This window comes from Pygocentrus nattereri, chromosome 11 (genome assembly GCF_015220715.1).
Source record: "Pygocentrus nattereri isolate fPygNat1 chromosome 11, fPygNat1.pri, whole genome shotgun sequence".
Lineage (NCBI taxonomy): Eukaryota > Metazoa > Chordata > Actinopteri > Characiformes > Serrasalmidae > Pygocentrus > Pygocentrus nattereri.
In genome coordinates this window covers 7,833,890-7,858,627 of record NC_051221.1, presented here as the reverse complement: position 1 = coordinate 7,858,627, position 24,738 = coordinate 7,833,890, and the positions used below count along the sequence as shown (strand labels likewise).

Genomic DNA, 24,738 nt, shown 5'->3' with positions numbered 1-24,738 from the left:
GAAATGGTTGATACCAAAAAGAGTGGCTTATTTTTCCTCTGTGCTAATATTAGGTTTCGTGCTAGTAGTGTTCTGTTCAAATAAGTCGTGATGGACATTCGCGCAAGCCGGTACTGAAGCTTTTTTGTAGAGTCCTATACTTTTTTTATGTATATATATATATATTTTTTTTCCTTTCCTCCATCCGAGTTGCACTGGGAACTGACAGCTATTCTTAACATACCTCAAGTGACACCAAAAGACAGGAAAGCAATAAATGGTGATGCCGTTGTCTGTGTGGGTGCTTGCAACATACAGAACAACCAAATCGTTTACTCTGTTTCTGCTTCGGTGATATTTCGCTAGTGCTCCCTTTCTTTCAGGGTGCTGTCATGGAACACGTTATTCTTCAGTGCCTATCCTTGGTGTTCAGCTCCTGTGGAATACAAAATACACGTTAACGAGATTGTGCCCAAACATGGTCGCAAAATGATGAATAGTTTTCATAACTAAGGTATTTTTCCAGGTCTAGAGAAAGAGTGGTTAAGAAGAACATTGCATATTGAGGCACATGAAATTAGGTACAAACTGTGTGTTGGCTGCCATTTGCAGTGTGTTAAAATTTCATGATGAATAGACCAATAGAAATACCTCAAAACTACTTGGGAAGGAACATTTTTTCAGTTAACTTCCATTCGAAGGTAGGAAGCCAACCCCTTAATAAATAGTTGTCATATTAATGATTTGTTTTTTTTGTTGATTCAATACTAATCCATGCATTGTAGAGTGAAACACTGTAAGCGAAGCACCAGAAACTATTTTAAGATGTTTTAACATTTCTATTTTTTTAAGAGAATGGTTATTAAACAGTCAGTAATATACTGTTATCTTCTGTTTACAGTAACTAAGTTACGTGCCTAAAGGTTTCATCACAACCTTTCAAAATGAGACATTCTGGATAACTTATTTATATATGGCAACCGAGGAGATCAGCCATTACATTTGCTGATTGACACTTTTATCAGCTCTATTTACACTTTTTAAATTTTTTTTTTTTTTTACACATTTTTCCAGCTCTACTTACCATATATGTGCACTTTGTAGCTCTGATTATAGACTGTAGTTCATCTGACTTTCTGCATACTCTGTTAGCCCCCTTTTACCCAGCTCTTCAGTGGTCAGGACCACCGCAGAGCAGACTCAAAATATTATTTGGGTGGTGGATCCTTCTCAGGAACGCAGTGAGTTGCACTGGTGCGAGTGGATCAGACACGGCAGTGCTGCTGGAGTTTTTAAACACTGTATTTAATAGAGTGCACAGTGAGTGGACGCTCCTACCTTGTCAGACCACCTTGTAGATGTAAAGTCAGAGACGACAGCTCATCTGCTGCTACACGGTTTGTATCGGTCGTCCTCTAGTCCTTCATCAGTGGCCACAGGACGCTGTTGCCTGGATATTTTTGGTTGGTGGACTATTCAGTCCAGCAGTGACGCAGGTGTTTAAAAACTCCAGCAGCACTGCTGTGTGGTGGTACTGTGGGAGTCCAGATCACTGGAGCACAGAGGGAAAGGGGGCTAACAAAGTATCAGAGAAACAGATGGGCTACAGTCTGTAACTGTAGAACTACAAATGCAACAATATATTAAGTGGTGCTGATAAAATGGACAGAGCTGGAAACGACAAGGTGGTTTTAAAGTTGGGGCTGATTTGGTGTTTATATCTGAATAAATTGTTTTATGATGATAGTACTCTACAACTAGAAAATAAATAAGATATATTCTACAACTAGAAAAATTTTATATGAAATAAAATTTGTTTGATATAAATGTAAAAGTTTACTATAAAATGAAGAAATGTTACTATAGAATCATCTAAACACCAACTAGTAAATTGCAGTCTAGAGTCTAGCTTGCGGTGTTGTAATCTACACTGTATACATTGTTGTTATTATTGGGCAAAATGACAAGAATAATTATTGAAAATGATTTCAAAGTTTTGAATAGAAGTGTAGTTGTGTATTGGGAAGCTGGATGTGTCCTGGTATCCACAGTATCTAAATATCTGAATTGTAAAAACAGTAGGGCTAATGAATAGAATTGTTCTCATAGTCAGCCATTGTTAGATTTTGGACCCAGTTAGTGTGGTTCATGGCACAGTTTCGTAAGCAATTTACTCACTTGTTACATGTCTGGATCTGCTTCCTTTCATTGTGACAATGAAATCACTTTGTCTTTTCTGATCTTCTCTGTTGAAATAATCAGTGCATAAACAAAAACCACAACCAAATGATCTACTGTCCCCTTTTTACAGCCGAGTTGGTAGTGCAGTAGAACAGCACGGTTCTGTCAAATGAAGGTTTGTCTGGTCGTCCAGCTGGCTGAATGTTTGCCCTCAATGTTTTAATGCAAATTTCCATCTTAACTGCTAGTTTAGTAGCTGGTAACCAAAAAAAGTCTTTTAACCAGGATGTTTCTAATGGTGCTTTTGATTAAAACATTTTTAACTAGGCTTTTCTACATCATACTCTCCAGGTCCAAATGACTATTGAATGCTGAAATGGGGCTGTATGCCAATTTTAGTCAGACCAGCACACAGCCAGGTGCCTTTTTGGGGGGATTAAAAAACAGCCGTTATTTGTGTTCTTTGTCTGTTCTCTTTGTTATATATAGGCCATACCAATTATCTGTTAATCCTTTGTTTATGTAGGCTCTTTTGAATTTGAACAGATTTATAAAGCAGCACAATGGCAAAGCTGCCTTGCTCACACTGTTCATGTGCTCTGTTGCTGTTTCAGGTGGAGGAGAATTTGATGAAGGTGCGTAACGCAGGGACCGAGCAGGACCTGGGCATTCAGTACAAAGCTCTGAAACCGGAGGTGGACAAACTTAACATGATGGCAGCCAAGAGACAGCAGGTAAATGAGCAGCAGTAAACTGAAATGAGAATAGCCTGAAGTCAGAGGTGAAGCTTTAAGATAGTTTAACATGCTCTACATCAGAGAGCAGCTTCTACTCTTCTGTAAAGGCTTTACAATAGATGTTGTAATATTGTGTGAGCTACCTTAAAGTAGCTTAATTCATTCATTAGAAAGGGGCTCTGGATGTCTTGGCACATATAATGTGCATTGTGATTTGTACAGTAACCCGAGTTGGTGTTATCTAATTTCATCTGCTTTATGGCTTGATGGGCAATATGTAGTTGTTTTCTAAGGAAGATTGACAGAGAGAAGAGAGAGATACACAGGCAGGCATTGGCTTGCCTTTCAACCTCAACAGATCTAATCATTCTCTGAGCCTCAGTCACTAAACAACATTAAATCTTCCTCCCACGTACATTGGAAACAGACCTTTGCCTCTGCTTGGAAATGAGAATATCTCCTTATTACCAGTTGAGAAAGAAGGAGGGAAAAAAAAACAGACATAAAGTAACCAGGGTGACAGAATCCATTAGGTTGATATGAGACTTGGGTCTCTGATTTTATGTTCTAATTAATGTATTTTTCTTTTTCTTTCTTTCTTTTTATTTATTTATTTATTTATTTGTTTATTTAACTTGTAGTCAACAATAGTGTGTTACTTGGGATGAAATTCCTCCACTAATGGAAAGAGCACTTTGAGTTACTGAGCTACAGAATCTTAACGGTACTAATTATTTCACTGATCTAATGTTGAGTAGAGCAGGTATCTCGTATTTTATCAGCATAGATATAATGATAAATAAAATGAGTCAGTTTTTTTTCCTCCATTACATCCCCCCCTGCCAGAGTGGTCAGTCTGTCACACCAAGAAAGACTTTGTTGGTTCGCAGTGGTTTATTTGGCTTGTCTGCTCCAAAAACAAATTTCCAACCCATGTATGCTTGGCCTTTTTGAGAAATATTGGGTCTTCTGGTCAGTCATAGTCGTTTAACGTGAAGGAGCAAAGGTTTACACGACAGTTAAATTTATATGGCTCCTCCCTTATATCGGGCTAAACTGCCAAGATCAGTGAAAATGGGCAAATGTGCAGATATAACTTCAGTCTTTTAGCTAAGCAGCATACTTGAGTTCAGTTTTATGAGCAATATTTTGTCACAGTGTCAAAGCTAATAAAGCAAAGACCCAACACAGCTGATTGATTACATTTGGAATAAGGGCAGAATGTTATTTTTAGCCAGCCTGTTGCTTTAGGATCAGTGCATTTTATGCATTATTGAATGGCGTGCATGTAAATGGACCTGCTGACCCTTTCTGGTCTCCATCTGCCAGGAGCTGAAGGACGTCCACCATAAGGACCAAATGGCAGCAGCCCGAGGTGTGCTGCAGAGAAACATCCCCATGTTGTACACAGCATCTCGTGCCTGCCTGCAGCACCCAGATGTGGCTGCCTACAAGGCTAACCGGGACCTGATCTACAAGCAGCTGCAGCACGCTGTGTCTGGGATCTCCAATGCCGCCCAGGCCACCAGCAGCGAGGACTCTACTTTCACCCACCCTGCCGGAGGCGGAGAGCTCGCTGGGGCACTCAACAACTTTGATGTAAGTCTTTATTTTTCAGATCTAAAGGAGGTTTTGGTCCGTGTTCATAAATCTTCTAAGGGTATCAGTGCTGTGTTGGGATCAGAGTTCTGTCTTGTTTACTCTGATGTTACTAACTGGAACAGATCCTAAATTAACACTACTTCTCATAGAGACTTCATAAAAACGACATTGATGTTGCAACAAATACCAACAGACGCTGTTATCCCCATCCACACTAGAATGTTTTTCCCCCAACCATACGTTCTAGAATGTTCCCCCAACTACGTTGTTCTGGAATACTTCAATATACACTGTTCGAGAATATTTTTCCCCCCACCCCATTAACTCTGTTTTAAAAATGCTCCCCCGCGTCATTCACGTTTTTCTGGAATGTTCTCCGTCTTTTCCCACTGTTCTAGAATGGCTCTACCACTTAGGAGATCCTTTCCTGTTGATGCTACTCTAGATTGTCCTCCCACATTCACACTGAAGTAGTGTTCTATCATATTCACATTGTTCTAGGTCAGGGGTGTCGAACTGAACCACTGAAAGGGTCCTATTCAAAATCTCAGTAAATACATGGGCCAGCTGTGTTTGTATTCGATTTTTACTTAATATTTTTCCCTGACCCCAACTGGCCATTGTTTCTTCAAAATACGCCGAAACTGCAACAGAAAAGTAGACGTTAAATAATTATTCAGAAAATAATTCTGAATAACAATAAATTATGTTAAGTATTTTTTTTTTAAACTGCTTATTTGCTTGAACTAAGCACCAGTCATCTTTTGGTTTTGTGTAGCCGCTGGCCCAGAGATTGTTGGGCGTCAGAACAGACGCTGTGTTGCAGCCCATTCTGGAGACTGTATTGCGTCTCGGGTTGAAACGGGCTAAATCAGGCCTGCGTCACCGGCTTGACTTACTTGACAAATGGGTTCTGGAATGAGCGCTCCAGCCATTCTAAATCTTCTCCCCCCTCATTTACGCTGTTCTGAAACGTTCTCCGCCCATTCACACTCTTCTAGAATGTTCGGTGTTCTCCATTTAGTGTTCTCTTAAAACATTCCGTCTTCCACAGTGTTGAACGTTTCCTTCCTTCTTTCACACTTTAGAACAGTATGAATGGGGAATTCTTTCCCATTCGTGGTGATCTAGAATGTTCTCTGCCCGTTCACATGTTTTCATTTGGCGTTTGCTTTCAGAACATTTTAAAGCAGCTGGAAACTTTAAAATGTTGTTGTTTTGGTAGGTTTCAGTGGTCCAGCCCGTAAGTGCACTGAACATGGCATGAGCTAATAGTTTTAGCACATTGCGCAGTGGATTGCAAGATGGTTTGAAAGACCTTTTCGGATTCAAGCTTGGACTGTTGGGCTTTCTTTCCAAGGGAGGCAGGTTTCTAGGTGGTTTATGGTGCGAAGTGTTTTAAATGGGCAAAGTCTGTAAAGACATCTTTCAGCAGAGGCCCAGGTGCAGCTACTATGACGAAATTAGTTACACAAATCTGCAGTCTGTAGTAACACCGCAGGGCTCTGTAAATATCTTGACTTTTCATCAGCAGGCCTTGTAATGACACACGATTGAACAGCAGCTCAGCATTTAAAGACATTTGCAAAATTGCTCAGTGACATTTTAATGTGAAGGCAAAACCACACTACCCAAAAAAAGACCCATTTCACTGCCAAGCAGTAGAAGTATTTCATCATTTTAAAAGAGGAAATCATAAAGTGACAGCAGGGAAAGGATTACAAAGAGTTTTTAAGTGTGTGATTGTGTTGGGTGGTGCTCTTGTGTTGAGGATGTTGTGATTTCAGCAGGCCTAAGCTGATCGCTGTGCAGCAGGAGATGAACCTGTTGAGACGCCGCCACCAACTCAAACGCGCACTCCCGACAGCAGCCACAAGAGCTGGGCGAATGCTTTGTTCTGTTTACACACCCCAGATCTGATTGAGTCTTGGCGGGGATGCGATAATCCCGGATTGAATCAGATTAAATTCGTATGTCCAAACAAAAGCTGGGCCGCTGTCATCCAGCAGTCGGTCAGGTTTGATTTGTTAATCCCTGAATGTTTATCTAGTGACGGGGAGAGAGGAAGGCATCCGCAGTTTGACCCCAAAGTTGCACACTCTGCATCGACCTGAAAAAGTAAGGTCTTAAGCTGATGGGGATTTTGTAGGAAATGATGCCCTCGCTTTTTAGATTTGCTCCATCTCTGGAGGATGCAGTGATGTAACCAGAGAGGATGCGGAAAGGCTGGATTTGTTTCACTTGTCACCTGTTCAGTGTTGCTGCTAACACTGACTCACCTATTGGACTGATTATTCTGGTTTGCTCTGTTTGCGCTTGTTTGGAGGGAACTGCGACAGAGTGTTCATTGTACAGGACGAGTCATCTGATTTTAAAGCGCTGTATTTTTACAACCGCCAGGCGCCTCGGAACCAATCACATTCCAATTGAAAGAGGTGGTCATGGAGTTTCTGACGGCTCCCTTCAGTTTTGAAGGAGATGGAGACCCCTGGGCAGAAAGCATTTTGCGTTCTCCACTTCAATAAGAGTGAGTCAGTCATAACTGCGCAATGTGATTTTCATTGGCCGTGAACCTCCAACAGCTCGGAGCATTCGGCGTTGGTTCCACAACACTGAACGATCTCTGAAACGTGCTCAATCGAGTATGGGATGAATCTTGACTATAGCAGTGATGTCAGTACAGCTGGAGGAGGTTCATATTGAGCGCATAGTAAACTTAATCATATAAATCATTTACAGTTTACTGCATTGATACAAGTAAAATAAATCACTTTTAAATCGGATTAATCTTTTTGAGTCATGCATACGTGCATATCACTGCTGTCGGAACAAAGCCCCATCTTCATTTTTGTCGATTTTCTGTTTTTGCCTGTCTTCCTTTACATTGTATGTAAATTTCATGAACAGACCAAAATAAATGGCCTAGTTCCATTCTGGTTCCATTAACTTACATTAAATGTATGTTGTTTTTTTTTTTCCTTCTCCTGTAAAGTTACCATTAGGGAGGTTTTCTTCTAATAGCGACATGTTAGACAATTGAGGCACTCAGAATAAAATATATCGATCATATGCTGGAACACAAGATGTGGGCTCGCTTGTGCGCATGGAAGGAACTAATGGTACTAACCACAATTAAGGCTACTTTTAGATCCCAGTTGGGCAGCTCATTAATATCCCTTTATCTATAATACATGCAGGGCATCTTGAAAACCTGACTTTGTAACTGCTTTGTCTTGTGCCCCATCGCTATAGGCTAGCCTGTTTATTACCTGCTTATATGGCCTCCTATGCCCTTGCTTAGCTCAACACCACTTGCAGAAATATTCTTATTTTGCCATTGATAAAAAAAAAAAAAATTTAAACAGTCATTATTTAATGATTAGCTCAGGCCTTAAGAGATTAGCCCAGCCCTCTCACTTAATCTGCAACATCCCTAATTAGAGTTCCCCCGTTCGTGAGCAGCATCTCTATGGATGGCGCCATTACATGTAGACGAATGGAGCTCCTAATTGGAAGAGTGAGGCTATGAGTCGATCTGAGCAGCGCACTTGGCACTAGCCTGCACGATCTGCGACGAATTGCTCTTCGCAGGTGCTCCCATCTCCCCTCCGCGGAGAGATTTGCAAATCAAATTGTCCCTCCCGCTCCTCAGCATGCATAGAAAGAGGCAGCAGCAAACGAGAGCGAACCCCTTCTCCCCATAAAGAGCACGGTTCACTATCCTTCCCCTTCGTTCTCCGGCGAGCCTGTGTTCTCTTAAAGCTGAGCGGGGTGTGGGCGCTGGAGAAGCGCGCTCTTGCCCCCCCCCCCTGCACACTGCGCCAATTAATATGTGAAGTTCTGGGTTATTGTGCTGCCGCTGAGTGAGCTAGCGCTTCGCAGAACGTCTCCAAACTGGCAGGGTTTTTGTTGCGCTCTGAAGTGCCGAGCTCTGGGACTGCTTAAGTCTTGCTCTGATCCTAAAGGCTGCTCAGTCTCAGGGGCGCTCACGCACTCACTCGACACGACACGACAACGTGGTGGGGGCTGCTGTCTTTTTTTCCCTCTTTCCTTATTCTTTTTGTTTGCTCCCCCACTTTGTTTTTAATCGTATTAAAAATGTGTGAGTAGATCAGGAAGTTCATGGATTAATGCAGGTTATTAGTCATCAGGGCTGCTGAAGGTGTAACTGCGTGAGTCACTTTTATTTTTTTATTTTTATTTTTTTTTCCTGCGCTCATTTCATATCTCGCTCTGCCTGCTAAGAGTTCACTCGCACACTTTCTCTGCTTCCAGTCTGCTTGTTCGCTCTCCTTCAAGCTTTATATCTTTCTCCCTCATTCAATCCACCTCTTTATTTCCCTCTTTTTCTCCCTCACTCTGTTAGCAATTATGCCCATCACTCTACAACAAAAGAAAGCACTCTCCTCTGTTTTTTTGCCGGTTTGTCAAGGCTTCAGAAGGTTCTGTCTGTATCACACATGGATGGATTAATCGGCCGTCGCTCTGCTGTCTGTTTAAAACACTCGTTCTTGCTGTCAGGCTGCTCACGCTGTGCCCAGCAGGGCTTGCAATGGGATCAGAGCCACGTCCTGAACCGTCCTATAGCTCCAGCTCAAATCCTGCGACACCGCAGCGTGGCGGTACACTTGTGATTGACCTTCATGATTAGCTGATGAGTTGAATCACATGTGCTGGGTCAGCTGTGCAGTTCTGTGGCCCTCAAGGAGTTGGAGGACTGTGCTTAAACCACAGGTCCTGCCCTCTTCATTTTAGTTTCTTTGTTGCTCTGATGCTGAGGAGAAACTCTGGTTTTCATTGTGGTTTTCGCGCCTTTCATTGTGAAATATTAGTGTGTCTGCCAAATCCGAAGCTCCTCAAAGTTGCCCATCTTTGTTTACAGCATGGCTGTTTGTTTGTTTATTTATCTGACCAATCAGAGGCTCTGTCACGCAGTATCTTCGTCCACGGACTTCGCCCAGCTGCCACGTGCGCTACACAGTAAACAAAGCCTTTGCAAGACGTCTGCGTTTGTTGGTTTTCTCCGCAGTTACGTTATATTGGCCGAAGCCAGCCGGACCTCATCTCCACAAGAAGTCTGCTGACACCTGTAGTCTTCAAACATTTCATCAGGTGACCACCTACTTCGTTGGAGTGAAAACTCACAGCCACACGATCCCCCAAAGTAGTGTTTTTAATGATTTTAATGCAGATTTTACTGAAGCCGTGGCCTTCCCATGTAAGTTAACAGTAACAGTGTGCACCAAAGTGAGATCACACTGTAGCCTGTATGTTAAAGTAGTTTCAAGAGTCTAAAAACAAAGCAAACAAAAGATGAGCGTGTAAAATGGATATTACTGTAGCATTTGAAACTAAATGGTAATTGACATTAGTACCAAAACAAAATATCAGTCCAGAATGTCACTTTATGCACATAGCATTAATTGGTGGCCTAGTAAGTCTTGCCTAATTTATGTGGCTTTGTTGTCTGAATCTGTAAAACACAAGGATTGGACTGAATTGGTATCAGCCAGAACAAAAACGCAAGACGAGATCTTGAAATTGAGATGTCCCTTTTAATTAGATGGATTGTGTTGAGTGTGTTAGTGCAGTAAAACACCAAAAGAACTCCAGCACCAGGTTTAGGATCCAGTGATTATTTATGATATAAAGTAGTGGTGAGTGAAAGCCTTTATGCTAAGAGTCACTGGGCCTCTGGACTTAATTTTGATTTTTGTTAAGTTGCCAATTTCATTATTTTAAATTGGCCGTCTTTGCTGGGTGATAAATTTTCACTGATTCAGACGAATTGGTTCGGTTTCAAAATGATGCATTTGCAACTAGCCAAGCCTAATGATTCAACATAATGGTTAATTGTATGTGAACATCCTGATTTTCACTTTCCCGATTGATGGGCTGCGCGAAGCAGGCAGAAAGATTATTTTAAATTATTTTTTTATTTGCCCCCCTTTCCTTCAGTGAGATCCTTACCTGGGCCTGCAGGAGTCCTCCCAGGTCCTTTCACTCTCCCTCGTATCGATTGCGTTGTATTCTGTGATTGGCCCTACTTCTCTTTGACCTTGTTTGCTCCATACTGTTCTTGTGGAGTTATAAAGGCATAGAGAAGCGGGATCGATTTGAGCACAGCAGAAATATTACCTTATTACTTTGCCTCCGCTAATGATACCCAGCCGTGATGAAATAAAACCCCCTACGCTCTTACGGCTGTCAATGCGCTCAGGTTCATCAGGGTGAGAGAAACCGTTTAGTAGTACATGTCTAATGTGAGTAGATGACATTTGGCGACGCTGTCAGACACCTTTGGAGCCGCAGTGCTGCTGGAGCGTTTCATCTGTGGCAAGGGCTGTTTAACTAAATTGAATTTGGTGCGTCATATCGACAGTTCTGGCAGGTGACTGAAGGGGTAGCTCTTCAAGCGGCTTTTTAGTGACTCACTGACGGAACAGCTGAGTGAAAGCATCTCTGCTCTGCTTTCCGCTTCACTGGCCTTGTCCTGCTTTAATGGTGGATTTCTATGCTCAAAACGCATAGAGGCCATCATAGATTGGCTGGAATTATTACAGGAAAGCAACTGATCAATATTGGTCTCTTTAGCTCTTGTTCTGCTGCTTGTTCTCTTTGGCAGGCTGTTGTGAAACTCTCAAATTCTGTCAATGTCGAGAATCACTGCAATAACACCAGTTAGGAAGGTGTGCCACAACACCAGTAGCTCTCGATCCTGGCCTTGGGTTTTGGAACTTTGCCTAACACCAAGTAAATGGTATCTGATGGTAGCTCTGAAGCCCATTCTCTTCAGTTCCTTCATCCTCAGCATCACTGTTGTGCTTTTGATCCCTAATCATGCACTCACAGTTTAAATTACGAGCTAAACCTTGCCTAAAACGATTATTCTTTGGAATAATTCCATAGAAGAACCACCTCTTGTTCCTTAAAGCAGTAGTTCGCAGCCCTGGGCCCTACAGTTTCTTTGCCTGTACATTTTAGTGCTATCTTGACTTAATGAGCTGGTTAGTTAAACCTTGGGGTGTCACTAAAATATGGATGGTAGGCGCCCTCCAGGAACAAGACTCAAAACCACTGCCTTACCTTGTATCTTCTACGAGTAATAGGAACAACTGAATAACATCTGGGGGGTTTAGAGGGATGGATTTCTTTACTTCCCTTCATTGGCTGTTGCTTTGGTGCATTGGGAGTAGAGGCTACCAATCAATATTAGTAATTGAGTGTTCTAAGAACAATTAAAAAAAAAAAGGGTCTTGCCATCAACAAACCATGTATAGACTTTCAGAGGGTCCAAAATGAGATTCCATCGTGAACATAATTGATATTTTTAACGTCCAGGGTGCTGATATCCTGCATTAATACCACATTTGTTGTACTGAGGATGGATGGAACTGTTAGCAACGCATTTCTTTAGCTCCGCTATTTGAATGCACTCTGTGCTGCAGGAAGAAACCATGCCTGTTAAATTCTGCCTACATTTTAGAAAGTTCTGTCTGACATTCACAGTGTACTAAATCAGTTACTCTCATGCCCAAATTGAACTTTATATTTTAGCTACTTCTTTTTTTTTGTGGGTTTTTTTAATTATTTTTGAGGAACTGCATGTTTTTGTTCTATTTGACAAAGATTACTGTCACTGGGCAGTATTGCTGAGCTTGGGTTAGGAACTGTTAAATTTTTATCTGTTGTTGTTGTAGTAGTGTGCTGCATCTGATGTACGTGGTGATGATGATGATATTATTATTATTATTATTATTATTATTATTATCACACATTTTCCAGTGATGTTTAGATGCTGCCTGACTCTGAAGTGTGTGAGCATACACAGTTATGATATGTGGGTTGGAGTGTTGTGCAATAAAAGGTAAAGGGAAAAAAATAGCACCACCTCCCAAACCCAAACCTGATTTAACCATTTACTGTGGGTATTTTCCACATGGTCATCCGATTTTAGAGGATTTACCTTTAATGATGTCAGGTTGTTTTTTTACCTTTTAAGAGACTGGTATGAGAATTCATCAAGAAGTTGGCTTATTATAATTCTTTCACAGCTAGAAATGTACAGCCCTAAATATTGGGCAGATAATTGTTTTACTGTATGTACGATCAGCGTCAGTAAGTCTCTCCATCTGTTTATGGCCTGAAATTAATAGTGACTGCAAGTAGCCAAGTGCTGGTATTTATTAGCCTGTGTATGGGAGATTATTTCTCTGGCTGCGGTGATGGGTGTTCAGACTGGCACAGAATCTCCCCCAAACATCTCTGTCTGAGGAGTCATTTGCTGTCTAGAGCTGTGGCTCGCATGCATAGACTACTCTCGCCCTCACTCATCTGTCTCTCTGCTGCCATCCCCGCTTTCGCGTTTTGGTAAAGAGCTGTCAGAGCTATCCAGCCCATTGTCTGGGTTGGCTACTTGCTCACTGAACTAACTGTGCTTGTGTTTGCCTGTGAGCCCTCATAGCTGTCATCCAAGAGTGGATCAGCTTGAGCCACACATTCTTCAGTAGCTGTAGAAGGGGGCAGATAGCCAACTCATCCCACAGCCCAGAGGCAATTAAGGACAGTTGTTTGGTTCAGATTAAGTTCAGTGCAAACACTCACTAGCTTGCTAGCAGCAATTAGCACTATTGCCCTGGTTGACATTTCTGGTTTGAATGGGTAAAAAGGGGGAAAAGTTGCAGTTACTCACACAGCTAACCTTAACCAGCAGTATATGGGGATAGTGATAACAACTTGGTTAATCTAGGACTTTGTTGTCGCAGGTTTCTCATCACATTTCAGTATTGCTTATTTTTGTACAGCATAATGTAAGGCTTGCTCTGGCATCAGATAGCGCTAGCATTGGTTGAGTCATTTGCCTACTGTACCCCAGTTCAGATCCACCTCGTGCACGTCTGCAGCTGAGTTATGCCAGAGGGGACACTGCAGATGCTGAACTGACCGGCAAAATGTTATTTTAACAGTTTTGAAATGTATTCCAATTTCAACAGGACTAAATGTTGCTGTTGTAATAATAAATTGTATAATTATCATTTAGTATTTGCAAACCTCCTTGCTTAACCCTTCACACCCTTAGCTGAATTCTAGAAAGCTGTTGTGATGTTTTCAGAGGTGAAGGCTTATTTATCACTGTTTTAAATAATTTTTGTTTTGTTAATAAAACCCATGATGTGATCAAGCCATACCCATGTAACTTTAGCTAAAGGCTAAACACGGGCACGGTTTCCCATAAAACCTTTCTCAGGGCCGCCTGATTCTTTGAAAGACTGAAGCAAGAGAAGTTTGTGGAAGATATTAAAACGACAAACAACATTTAAACAAAGCCGTTTAAACAAAGCGTCCTCAGTCACTCCTTTTAATCACTGCAGAGCTAAGAGATGGAGACAGAGATAGCCGGCTAACTAAATGAAGGATATGAACAGCCAACCTGAATAAGATTTAACTTGGAGTATGACGTCCCCTTTCAGTAAACCAGCTCAGATGATTTGGAAAACATATTGCTAAACAAATTCTGTATCATCGCTGCTGTCTTAGAGGAGTCTGCCTGGATTTTTGCTTACTGTTTCCTTAGCACGTCTGCCCCTCTGTATTTTTTCACAGTTATGAAATGTGATTATGTTGTGTGTATTATTTTTAAGAGTAATATTGACTCGTTTGGAGACCCCCAGCATTCAGGCCCTGTAAAATAGTGTTTTAATGCAGTGGAAAAGGCCAGGGTCTTTATCCGTACCCATAGGTCCTTGAAGAGTCATAGAGTGCTGGGACGCGCACACAGGAAGAAAGCAGAAGCCTGATTTTGTTGTAGCTATTGAGCCAGATGGCATCTGCCTTAATGGCGGCAGAAATTGTTTGTGTGTCCGTGTGTGTACGAGATTGGGAGTACATGAGGCAGCACATGAGTCGAGGGGTGTGGATCTGTAATTTCCTGGTGACCATGCAGAAACTTCAGCGCACGCACACATTTTTCCACCTCGCTTCTTCTCGCCGCCTAATTTCCAGCCGATGCAACTTCGCAGTGAGTCAGAGCGAGAGAGAGAGGCTTGTTGCCATGGCAACATGACACGCAAGCAAAGGAGGTCAGACGAGAGCAGGCTAATAAACTCACTTTTTTTTTTAAAAAAAAGCCTTTTTTTTTTAAAGATTGCTGTAAGCTGGACCAATTATTTAATTATATTTGTTTATATATTTATTTATTAGCTGCTGATGCTTTGTTGGCATGTTAGTGATCCAGAATCTGCACTCTCCCATGCCCCTCCCCCCCGGAACCAGACCCAAACGCGTATCCTCCTCTGGACTGCGTAGCAGCACTGCCTCCGAACGCAACAGGGGACAAACAAAATGTCATCCAGAGACACAAAAAAGAAAAGAAGGTGGAGGGCGGTAAGCCAGGAGTGTTTTTGGTATGCAGAGCTGCGTTCCCTTGTCCAGGACTGGGCTAAAATAGCTTTAAAGCTCTGACCGAAAGCTGGTGCTTACCTTGGCTCCTAAATGAGGGGAGAGTGAAACCTGACAAATATACACAGTGACACTGTACATGTCCAGTGCCTTGACTGGGCTCTGATTAAAGAGACAGGTTGGGCAAAAATGCTAACGTGGAGAATAATGAATAGAAGTTAGCAGGTGTTAGCTTGGCCGTGCTAACCGCTGGGTTTCATCGCGACGGCTGACGTTATTGCCACCGTAGCATTTCTGGCCCTAGCTCTTTCTTTAAGTTGGGCATATTTGGCTTTTTTTCCTTTTGCTGTGTAATGGAGACGAAGAGGCTGTGCTGCAGAGTGCAGATTCAGAGGGGCTTCATAAGGGCACAGACTGGTTAATGCTGATTGAAAAGAGCCATTGGCCTTAAATGGCATCATTTCAGAGCGTCTGAATTATTGATTCTTCTGGTTAATGAAGACCACGGGCCCCGGCTCCTTTTCTGCAGCGGTGAAGACGATCGGCGGCGCTTTGTGAAGCGTGATTTTCAGCCACCCACGCTCAACCGCCCCCCCTGCCGCCTAACCTCTTTTTAGCCCCCATGGCTACAGGTGTCAGCCATAGCTTTCCACTGCAATAACGAAGACCATTTAACTGTCAAACCCTTCCCTTTGGTCCACTGCCTGGCATGTCTGAACATCGCATTCTCCTGGGGGCGCTGACTGATAACTCTGTGAGTCACTGTTTCTGTCTGCAAAGTCGATACATTTGTACTTTTTGCTCACTCTTTTTTCTTTTGTTCTCTCTCTCTTTCTTTCCCCTGCAGAAGCAGATCATCGTGGATCCGCTGAATTTCAGCGAGGAGCGTTTCCGCCCATCCCTGGAGGAGAGGCTAGAGAGTATAATCAGTGGAGCCGCCCTCATGGCCGACTCGTCCTGCACCCGGGACGACCGCCGCGAGCGCATTGTGGCAGAGTGTAACTCTGTCCGCCAGGCCTTACAGGACCTCCTCACGGAGTACATGGGCAACGTAGGTGCTCTCTTGTGTATTTCTGTGTAGGGCTGAAACAGTATGGGCACATATTGGAAGATGCATTTCAATATATTGATAAACAGTTAATGTAACATTGTTAATGACTGACCATTAGATTTATTTTTTTTTTATTTTGATGTCATCAGAACACAAACTCATCTAGATCATCATGATGCTCAAAGCAGCTATTTGTTTGAGGGCTTTTAAGGCCAATATTTGGACACTGATTATCAAATAGTACATTGTGCAGCCCTACTTCTGTGTCTTCTATGAGTTCCTTCTCTTCTCATTGCTCTCTTTCTGTCCCTGCCTATGGCTGCCTGTGTTTGGTCCTAGCAGCAGCCCTTAGGAAGCTTTGGTGCTGCTGCAGTATACACGGCCACCGTTCTCTCTGGAGACATGGTGAGGAGAGACAGGCCTTCTTTATACATGTCCCAAACTTTGCTTTTGGAGAGGGAAGGAAATAGTATACAGTACGCAAAGGCTCATTATGAGGGTACTGATGGATCTGCTGAATAGCAAGCCTTTGAGTGCTGTGCTCAAATAACACCGGCCTTTTGCATGCTGATATCACAGAGGGCTGCAACATGAATGAGACGTTTGATAAAGGACGTGAAATTGTGTGCAGTAGGGATGTGGCTGCTGATGGTTGTTACCACGGTAACAGCTTCCAGTGATGGAAGCTTCTTTTTTTTTTACTGGTTAAAAAAGGACGTACTTTATGCAAACTGCAGCAGGCGCTAGTGTTTTCACATGTAAACATACCTGAACATGTTGAGTGATGTGATTTCATTAATACAACATTTATGGGTTCCTAGTCTGTATGTGATGGTTCTAGAAATGTGACTGTGGCTGATTTGCACTTGTTGAGTGCTCGAAGTGTTGCAGACAGATATCATGCCTGCACAGAAAGTTTGAGGAAAGTTTGGGTCCTTTTAAAAATGATGGGCAGAAAAGTGCTGCTGTTGTTGCTGCTGCTGTTGCTACTACGATAATACGTATATTTAAAAAAATAAGAATTTATGCTAGCACTTTGAACCAGCTGGGTTAAACTGTTAGAAATCTTCTGGGGCGGCTGCTCCTCAGTCCAGTCCTGCAACATGTGTCTGCTGCTCCAACATATCCGATGAAGGCTTTGATAATTAGTCGAGATGGTTCAGGTGTGTTGCAGACTCTCAGCCCTCCAGGACCGCTGTAGGGCCTGTGTGCTTCTGTGTGTATATGGATGTGTAGCGCGGAGTTTGTGAAGTTTTTAAAAACAGTGCTGCCTCCCCAGAGGGCACAGCTCACTGGACAGGAGGATGCGTCTGCTGTTGAGTGAGCAAATGAACAGCATGGGGTTTGAGTCACACGTCTCCATTGCATTCTCTCTCCCTGGATGGGCCTCCAGTAGCAGTCTTACTCCTATGAGTTCATTTTCTGTTTCTGTTGCCTGCATCATGGACAAACAAAATTCTTCCTTCTTGGAAATAAGTTTGTAGAATGTAAGCACTGCCAGTATTTCGAGAGATAAAGTTCACTCTGCAGTACATACGTTCCATAGGGAACCTGTGCTGATAAATCAGCTCATTTTAGATTCTCTGCAATGTCACAGAACACGCACACCGTATCATACTCATCATACTGTGCAAAAGTCTCAAGTGCTTCTCAAAATGCTCAACAGTGTGTGCATTTTGTGTAATGTTAGTGTTTTTACATGCAAAGCAAACATGAAATAAATATAAAAATAAGCAGAATATCTTGTTTTCAAAAAAAGTCCCTTAGATGTTGTGAGCTAGTAAGATGCATCACTTTGTTTCCGGACTTCTTCTCGAAGCCGCCAGTAAGCCATGCCTCGAAGCCAAGGATGCATCCGACTGTTAACGTCACCAAGGGCTGACTTGTAAGGTCCATGTAATGCAGCTGAAAAATGCACCATTAGTTTTTGAGAAACTGAAGGACTCAACTGGTATATCATTCGAGACCTTTGGTCACCATCAGTACTTCACATGCAGTGTAAAATGCTTGAGAAATGGTCGTAACTACTGCAAATGGTGAGATGCTGAGGCGCCAGACGTTGTAATAAAATATACAATTGAATTTAAACTGTTTAAACTCAAGATTTAAAAGAATTGCATTAGAAAGCCATGGTTTGACTGTACAGCAAGCTGAGCAGGAGTAGAGCTTTTGTATTACGAGTAAAATACAGGTACTTTCAGGGTCTCTCCCCATTTTATCTGCAGCATTCACCTGCCAACAGACTCCACATCCTCCACCAGCACATCTAATAATACCATGAAGCATTGATTTGCCAAACCAGGTATTGGATGATAACTGCGAGCAATACTGGACTGTGTCAGAGATTTTTATTGGGTAAATAAATACATTGGCAGGCTTAAAATCACTGCTTTTTACATTAATATTGTTTATCTTTGTTCTAATGTTTTTCTCAGCAAAGGGACGCACTGCTCAGAGAAATGGGATTTCAAATCTAATTGTGCATAAAACGTTTGCACAACACCTGTTTTGTTTCAGTTTTGTTGTTTTTCAGTTCTTGAAAATTTTTTCCTTTTACATTGTTTGTAAATTTCATGATGAATGGACCAAAAGAAACGACCCAGAATACTTTGGAAAAATGTCTGGTTCCATTGACTTGCTTTACCAGAGAAGGATGAAGCCTACTTTACTTTTAAAGTTACTGTTTTGGAGATATGAGGTTTTGTTCCATCAACAGCAATTTGCCTATTCAACTTATAACAGTTAACTCCACCTATTCATGCCGAGTGTTGTGTCATTTTACATGTATTTATAAAGGGGTAGTAACTATCAGCCTGTTTGATTGTAGGGGCTGAAGAGAAGCTGAAGAAATGGTGAGTTGGTGCACCAGCCCTTCTGAATTACATGAACTCCGTGTTTTTTTTGGGAGCTGCTCGCCGCCTCCTCTGCTGTAATGATTGCGGCTGTGTTTTATTTGTTCTCATGTGGAGAGAAAATTGCTCATGCCGTTGGCCTTCACTGGTACCGAGGCTTCTCTAATTGATATAAAATAAACTAATTGAATAATTAATGCAGGCAGGGGTTATGACGAAGGAGGAGTGCGTACCATGTTCACAATGTGTGTCTGGGGCACTGCTAGTGCGGAGGTCATAGGAAGGGCAGCTACGAACAGCACTTCACCTCTTCAACGCTCACTCGGTCTTTGTTCACTCATTGTTTCTCTCCCTGTTTTCATCCTCCTGTCATTTACCGGGAGAATTGCATCTCTGCTTGATGCCTAACAATGAGAGGCAGCCAGCCAGGGAATTTGTTTTATTTATTTATATTTTTTACTGCATTGTCGCAGTAATGCTTTCTTTGCTTTTCCCAGTTCATTTTAGTTCAGTGTTTCTATAGGATTTATTTATTTTTCTTCAAGAATCATTGTAGGTGAATGAAGTGGTGTGCTGTCTCACTCTGCTGGTGCTGCAAGGGGCTGACAAAACATGTGGTAGTATCAGTCAGTCTCTCTCTCTCTCTCTCTCTCTCTCTCTCTCTCTCTCCATTTCTATCCCTCACTCTGTATCTGTGTGTGTCTGACAGAAAACTGAACATGAGACAGCTGCAGTCTTCAGCTTTGCCTGCCAGTGCAGCAGCAGTGTCACCCCTCCCCATATCACCCCCTCCACACACTCTCACTCTCTCTCTCTCTCTCACACACACTGAGCTGACACATCCCGGATGGCTTATTGCAGGTTGTGCATGACTCTAGACCTGCATCCTGGGCTACTGCTGCTCTTGCTTCCACAGTCATTACTGTCCACATTTAGCTCCCCAGCATGGAAGCCAAGAAAACATCTGTTTCATATTGTCTGGAGGAAAATCTCCGTTTGGGTAAAAACTAGGTTTAGTCAATATTCAGGGGGAAGGCCTAGAGATCATAAATGTCGCTTAATCTGTTTGGTTGCTTGTGCTGTGTTTTTAACCCTTAGAAGTTGCACTTATTTCTTGTGGTAAATATATGCTTTATTTTGTTTGTAATATCTCGTTCTTGAGCTCATTGAAACAAGGAGAGAAGTTCAACTTTTAAACGTTCGATCATCACACTTGTATTGGTTAGTAGGAGCTTTTTTATTACAATGCAAGTTGATGGTGGTGTCCTGTTGAGCGGCAAGAACAAACAAAAGTGCGGACTTAAACCTGCTGATACAGAATGAGAACAACTGTTCAGAAGTTTGGAATCAATATACAGGGTGATTCAGAAAGATTCATCTGACTTCAAAATGATTCATTCCACTTGTAAATTTTGTAGTGTTTTTAAGTGAGCATAAAGTTTATTATATAGTTTTACACGTGCTCAGTATGAACCTCCTCCAGCTGTACGGACATCAACGCCGTAGTCAAACTCCTCCTATACTGAATCGAGCATGTCTGGTGTCGCTGCACTCGCGGCTCTTTCAGTGCAATTTCGGAGATCGTCCAGTGTCGTGGAACCGACAGCGAACGCTCTGAGCTGTTGGAGCTTCATGGCCAAAGAAAATCCTGCTGCGTAGTTATGGTAGATTACTAGAACACAAACGCTTTCAGCCCAGAGGTCTGTCTCTCCTCGCAGACTGAAGGGAGCCATCTCTTGGTGACAGCCGAACTATGACCCCCTCTTTCAATTGGAATGTGATTGGTTCCTAGGTGCCTCGTGGTTGCTTGTTCAGGTTTGCTGCTTTCTAATAGTTAGTAGGACAGTTGGTGACTGTAAACAAAAATGAGATGTTGCATATGTCCAGAGTGATGATTCTAAATGACTAAACATTTGCTCAGCATAGAGAAAAAGTTAACGTAGTTAATTTTATTTCAAAAGTGGAAATGATTTCTGACGTTAACATAAATGGATAACTACAGTATATTTGAAGTTTCATTTTAAAATGCTGTATATCAGTAACAATTTAAGATACAGGTTTTTAAAGTGAAAAACAGCTGATGTATAAAGGAACACTTGGAATTGATCATAATATTCCAATAATATTTCTTGGATTTGTAATTCCCACTCTCAGCAACAAGCATTTTGGAATGAAACTGTTCACTTATCATGTAAAAACTTTAAGTTCATAGAGTTGATACTGAAATATTTAGTATAATAAATATATTTTGGCAAACAAAAATAACAAACTGTTAACATGGCAGGTGATTCCAAACTTCTGAATGGTAGTTTAAATATAATGTAAATATCAGTCAGAGCATAATTTACTGAATTAAATATGTGCTTGGATATAAAGAGTGTAGCAGAACAAAAGTATTAACGCCACTTCTAAGGGATAATAATACACTCAATAAATTCACCTGGGCTGGAAAGGTGAAATCGCCAGCTTTGATTCTCAGAGCCAGAGCGTTAGTCATGAACGTATGACTTACTGAGTGTTGTCCAGAGTCTGTGGATTCCATCTAATAAGCTGGTCACGTGCTCTGCCGTTTGGCATATGACCATGACTGCATGAAAAATGCTGATATAATTGGACAGAAGCCTGTAGAAATATCCCCCCCCCCCCCGGCCCACTGTGTGGCGTTTCTATGCCCAAACTCAGATGACTGTCACAAAGCCATATGTCCCTAAAGAGATGTCCTTTCTGCTGAATACAGATGAGCAGCGTCTGCGCGACTCGAAGCCCTTTTCGGCCCGGGTTATTGCTCATGCTCAGCGCTGCCAGTTTGTTTTAACCGGACTGTTTCAGAGAGCAGGTTTTCTCCTTGAGTAGCGCCGTGTACTCCCTGTCCCAGAGCCCAGCCACGGGCCTCTATTCACCCCTTAAGCGGAGTGGACATGACAGGACTTTAGCTGCTCAGCCTCTTCAACAGCACAAACAGATGAGGGTTGGGGTTCGTCGTCTGCCATGGCCCTCGGCCACAAGAAGGGCTTTTCAGAGACCATGTACTGTTCAGCCCAACGGGTCATTGCTTTCTTTGCCAAGGCTTTTTTTATTCTACTTTCTACATCACTTTTCCTCTCTTCCTTGCTCTCTGACCCAATAGACATATCCATGCTGTGCCTATCATAAGTGTTGTGTTCCATGTGTTGGGAGATCAGACAAGATTTTACAGGGAACCCAATGAAATTCAGCCAAATGGAAGATAGAAATGCTTAATTTGAACTGTTTTTTTGTTTTTTAAAAAATACCAGTGTTTAGCAAGCGTTATTGATCTTGGATAATATAACATTTTTAATTGCTGCAGTGCAGTCCAGCAGTTTTTGTCCTGTTATTTTGTTAATACAATAATTTGCTTATCATTTAAATCAAGTTCCTGGTGTGTGGTTTTTTTTTTTTTTTTTTTTTTTTTTTTCCTCCCTTCTTCTTCCTTTCTCCCCCTCTCTTACTGCCTGCTTCGGTCTAATGCTGTCCACTGAGCAGTGCGGTACAACACTGCTGCTAAACCCATCAACCACAAACATGTCCACTACTAAGAAAGATTATTAGTGTGATCACCTGATAAGAGGTTAGTAACACTGAGATTAACAGCTGGTTCATCACTGGGTTTATCGGTCTGCTCAGGCTTTAGCAGGAACGTCAGTGTTGTTAAAGAAGCTGTTAGCTGAGGTCCTTCTAAAAAGCTACATGCCATAGTTAGTAGTTAAACAAGCATTGACAAAAAAAAACTATTTAGGGGCTAAATATTCTGAAGGTGTTCTCCTAAAGGTATAAGAAGTAGCTGTATTCTGAATACTGCTTCTTCACAAATTGTAACTTGGACTAAATACAGATACTTCATTTCTGTATTCTGGAAGCATGTCACTGCCCTCAGCAGAAATCCTTGCATGTCCAGTTTTTTCCTTCCCCTGTAAAGGTAACATTTAGAGATGCGTGGGTTTCTTCAGACATTGGCAATATTCCTGGTGCTTCTAAACCTTTTAAAGCCTTCAGAGTTGCCGTTAAAGAACAAGTTTGTGGTAGGAACGTGTTTTGGTGGGTTTCATTTCAGAACCCTTTCTCACTTCAGCTACAGTAATATGCGAAAGATCGGGAGCCCTCGGCCAAATGAAATGTTTCCTTGTTTAAAGTTGAATATTAATTTCTCTATAGAGAACTCCTTTTGCTGTTTAATGCAAAAATATTGCTTACTTGATTTAACATATAAGGGAAAACACTTCAACTCTTTTTCCCTTCAAGATGTTAAACTCAAATAGACATGCATTAAATCGTGTTCTCTGTAGACTTATTTAGAAACTTAAACGCTATTTGACCAGGACTGTTAGAACTTCTGCACACGGCTTTATGTTCTACCTCTCATGGGTTTTCTACAGCTCATGGGTTTAAAGATGTCTTTGTTCCATTTTGATTTAAAACTAATCATTCATCAGTGATAATTCGAGCTAAACAATGAGCACATTGAACACGAAGTAACATTCTGAAGCAAAAACTAACGTAGCCTTTCTTTGAGGAATTGTAGAGAAGGAATAGGCGCTCATAAATCTTGGAATTGGTTTAGGACCTCTTGTATCCCTCGTTCCTGTCCATCACTAAAAGAGGCTGTCTGATAAATTGAGGGTCGTAGGATGGCGTGGCTGCTCTTTGTGAAATCGCTTTAAATTGATTTTTGAACACAGTGGTCATGCGTGGTGTTTGGTAAGTCTCTGAAATCAGGTATTGTCAGTCCATGTCCTCTTGGTTTTATTCTGTGAAGGTGCAGGTTTTGACACAGCTAGTTCCACAAATAGCCACCAATGCTTTTTAGATAATAGCTGTGCTCGCGTTCAGAAGTGTGACTGCTGTGGCTGTACTGAGAGTGAATGGAAGGGATGAATTGATGCACACTTTTTGCTCTCTCAAAGCACTTTATATGCTGACCTTTATTCCCAGCCATGGTTAGCAAACAACTGGATGATAGGGGCGTAAAGACACATTCAGGTTCAATATTTTTCAGTTCTGAGGTTAGGGTTGATTTCTTTTTTAATGTTGTATGTGTTAATAAAATAATAGCTTTATACTAGAGCTGTAATAATAAAAAATAAAATAAAACCTGTCCTGTGAATTTTGACTCGCCCTGTATATCGCAATAAATATCAAATTACTTCTTTAAAGGATGTTTAAAGCTGGACAAGCACAGCCGCAGTTTTTGTAATTGTCATAAAGAAAAGATTATTTTTTAGCTGTCTGGTGACGAGCGCTCGGCTATCTGGTTACAAATGCTAAATTGCGATATATCTGACGCCAGCTGTGTGAAAGCAGTAACTGCAGTGTGAATGTCTAACACTAGACAGAGTCCTTCTTCTAGCTATGTTTGAGCTGAAAGAGGTGCTTTTGTGTCGTTTTATCTACAGTATCATCAGTTTGCTGTGTTGTGTGAGTGACTGAGTGCTGCTTCAAGTTAGCCAGCTGCTAAAAACAGCTAGTCTGGAAAGATGGCACTTTCTCGCGTTCCAACGCCTCATAGCTTCCTCAGTTTACTTTTGATTAAATTAGGGCTGTAACTAACATGAACCACTTCTTTCCTTCACTTTTTTATCGCTTGGGAATGCACTAATACTAAAATATGACAGAGCGCTATAACAGTTCCTTAGTGTTGATGAGCAGAAGTGATTTAATGCTGCTAAAGCTTGTTAGGATGTACAGAAAGGACAGTGTAGTTTCGTCACTTGTCTAGTCACTTACACTTGGTCAAAGAACAGGTCACCGGTCGCTACACTCAAACAGGAAATGTATAACTTCGTGTTTCAGACATTGCTAAATATGATATTTGGCTACTCATTTCACTCCTTGACACCCCCCCCCTCTCTGATCATGTCGGAAAACTCGGCAGTGCTCCTTTTTGTGGCGACAGAAGAGAAGTGTCGCTTTCCTTGGGATA

At 41.8% G+C, this 24,738-nt stretch overlaps 1 protein-coding gene across 2 annotated transcripts in view; it reads left to right on the top strand.

Annotated features, from left to right (window-relative positions):
- Positions 1–24,738, top strand: part of ctnna1 (catenin (cadherin-associated protein), alpha 1) — a 145,203-nt gene that overhangs the window by 14,125 nt on the left and 106,340 nt on the right. For both annotated transcript variants that reach the window (XM_017713551.2, XM_037542400.1), the window contains 3 exons: positions 2,775–2,894; positions 4,227–4,496; positions 15,745–15,948. In XM_017713551.2, the coding sequence (XP_017569040.1) occupies positions 2,775–2,894; positions 4,227–4,496; positions 15,745–15,948 (594 nt within the window). The remainder of the gene's footprint in view (positions 1–2,774; positions 2,895–4,226; positions 4,497–15,744; positions 15,949–24,738) is intronic.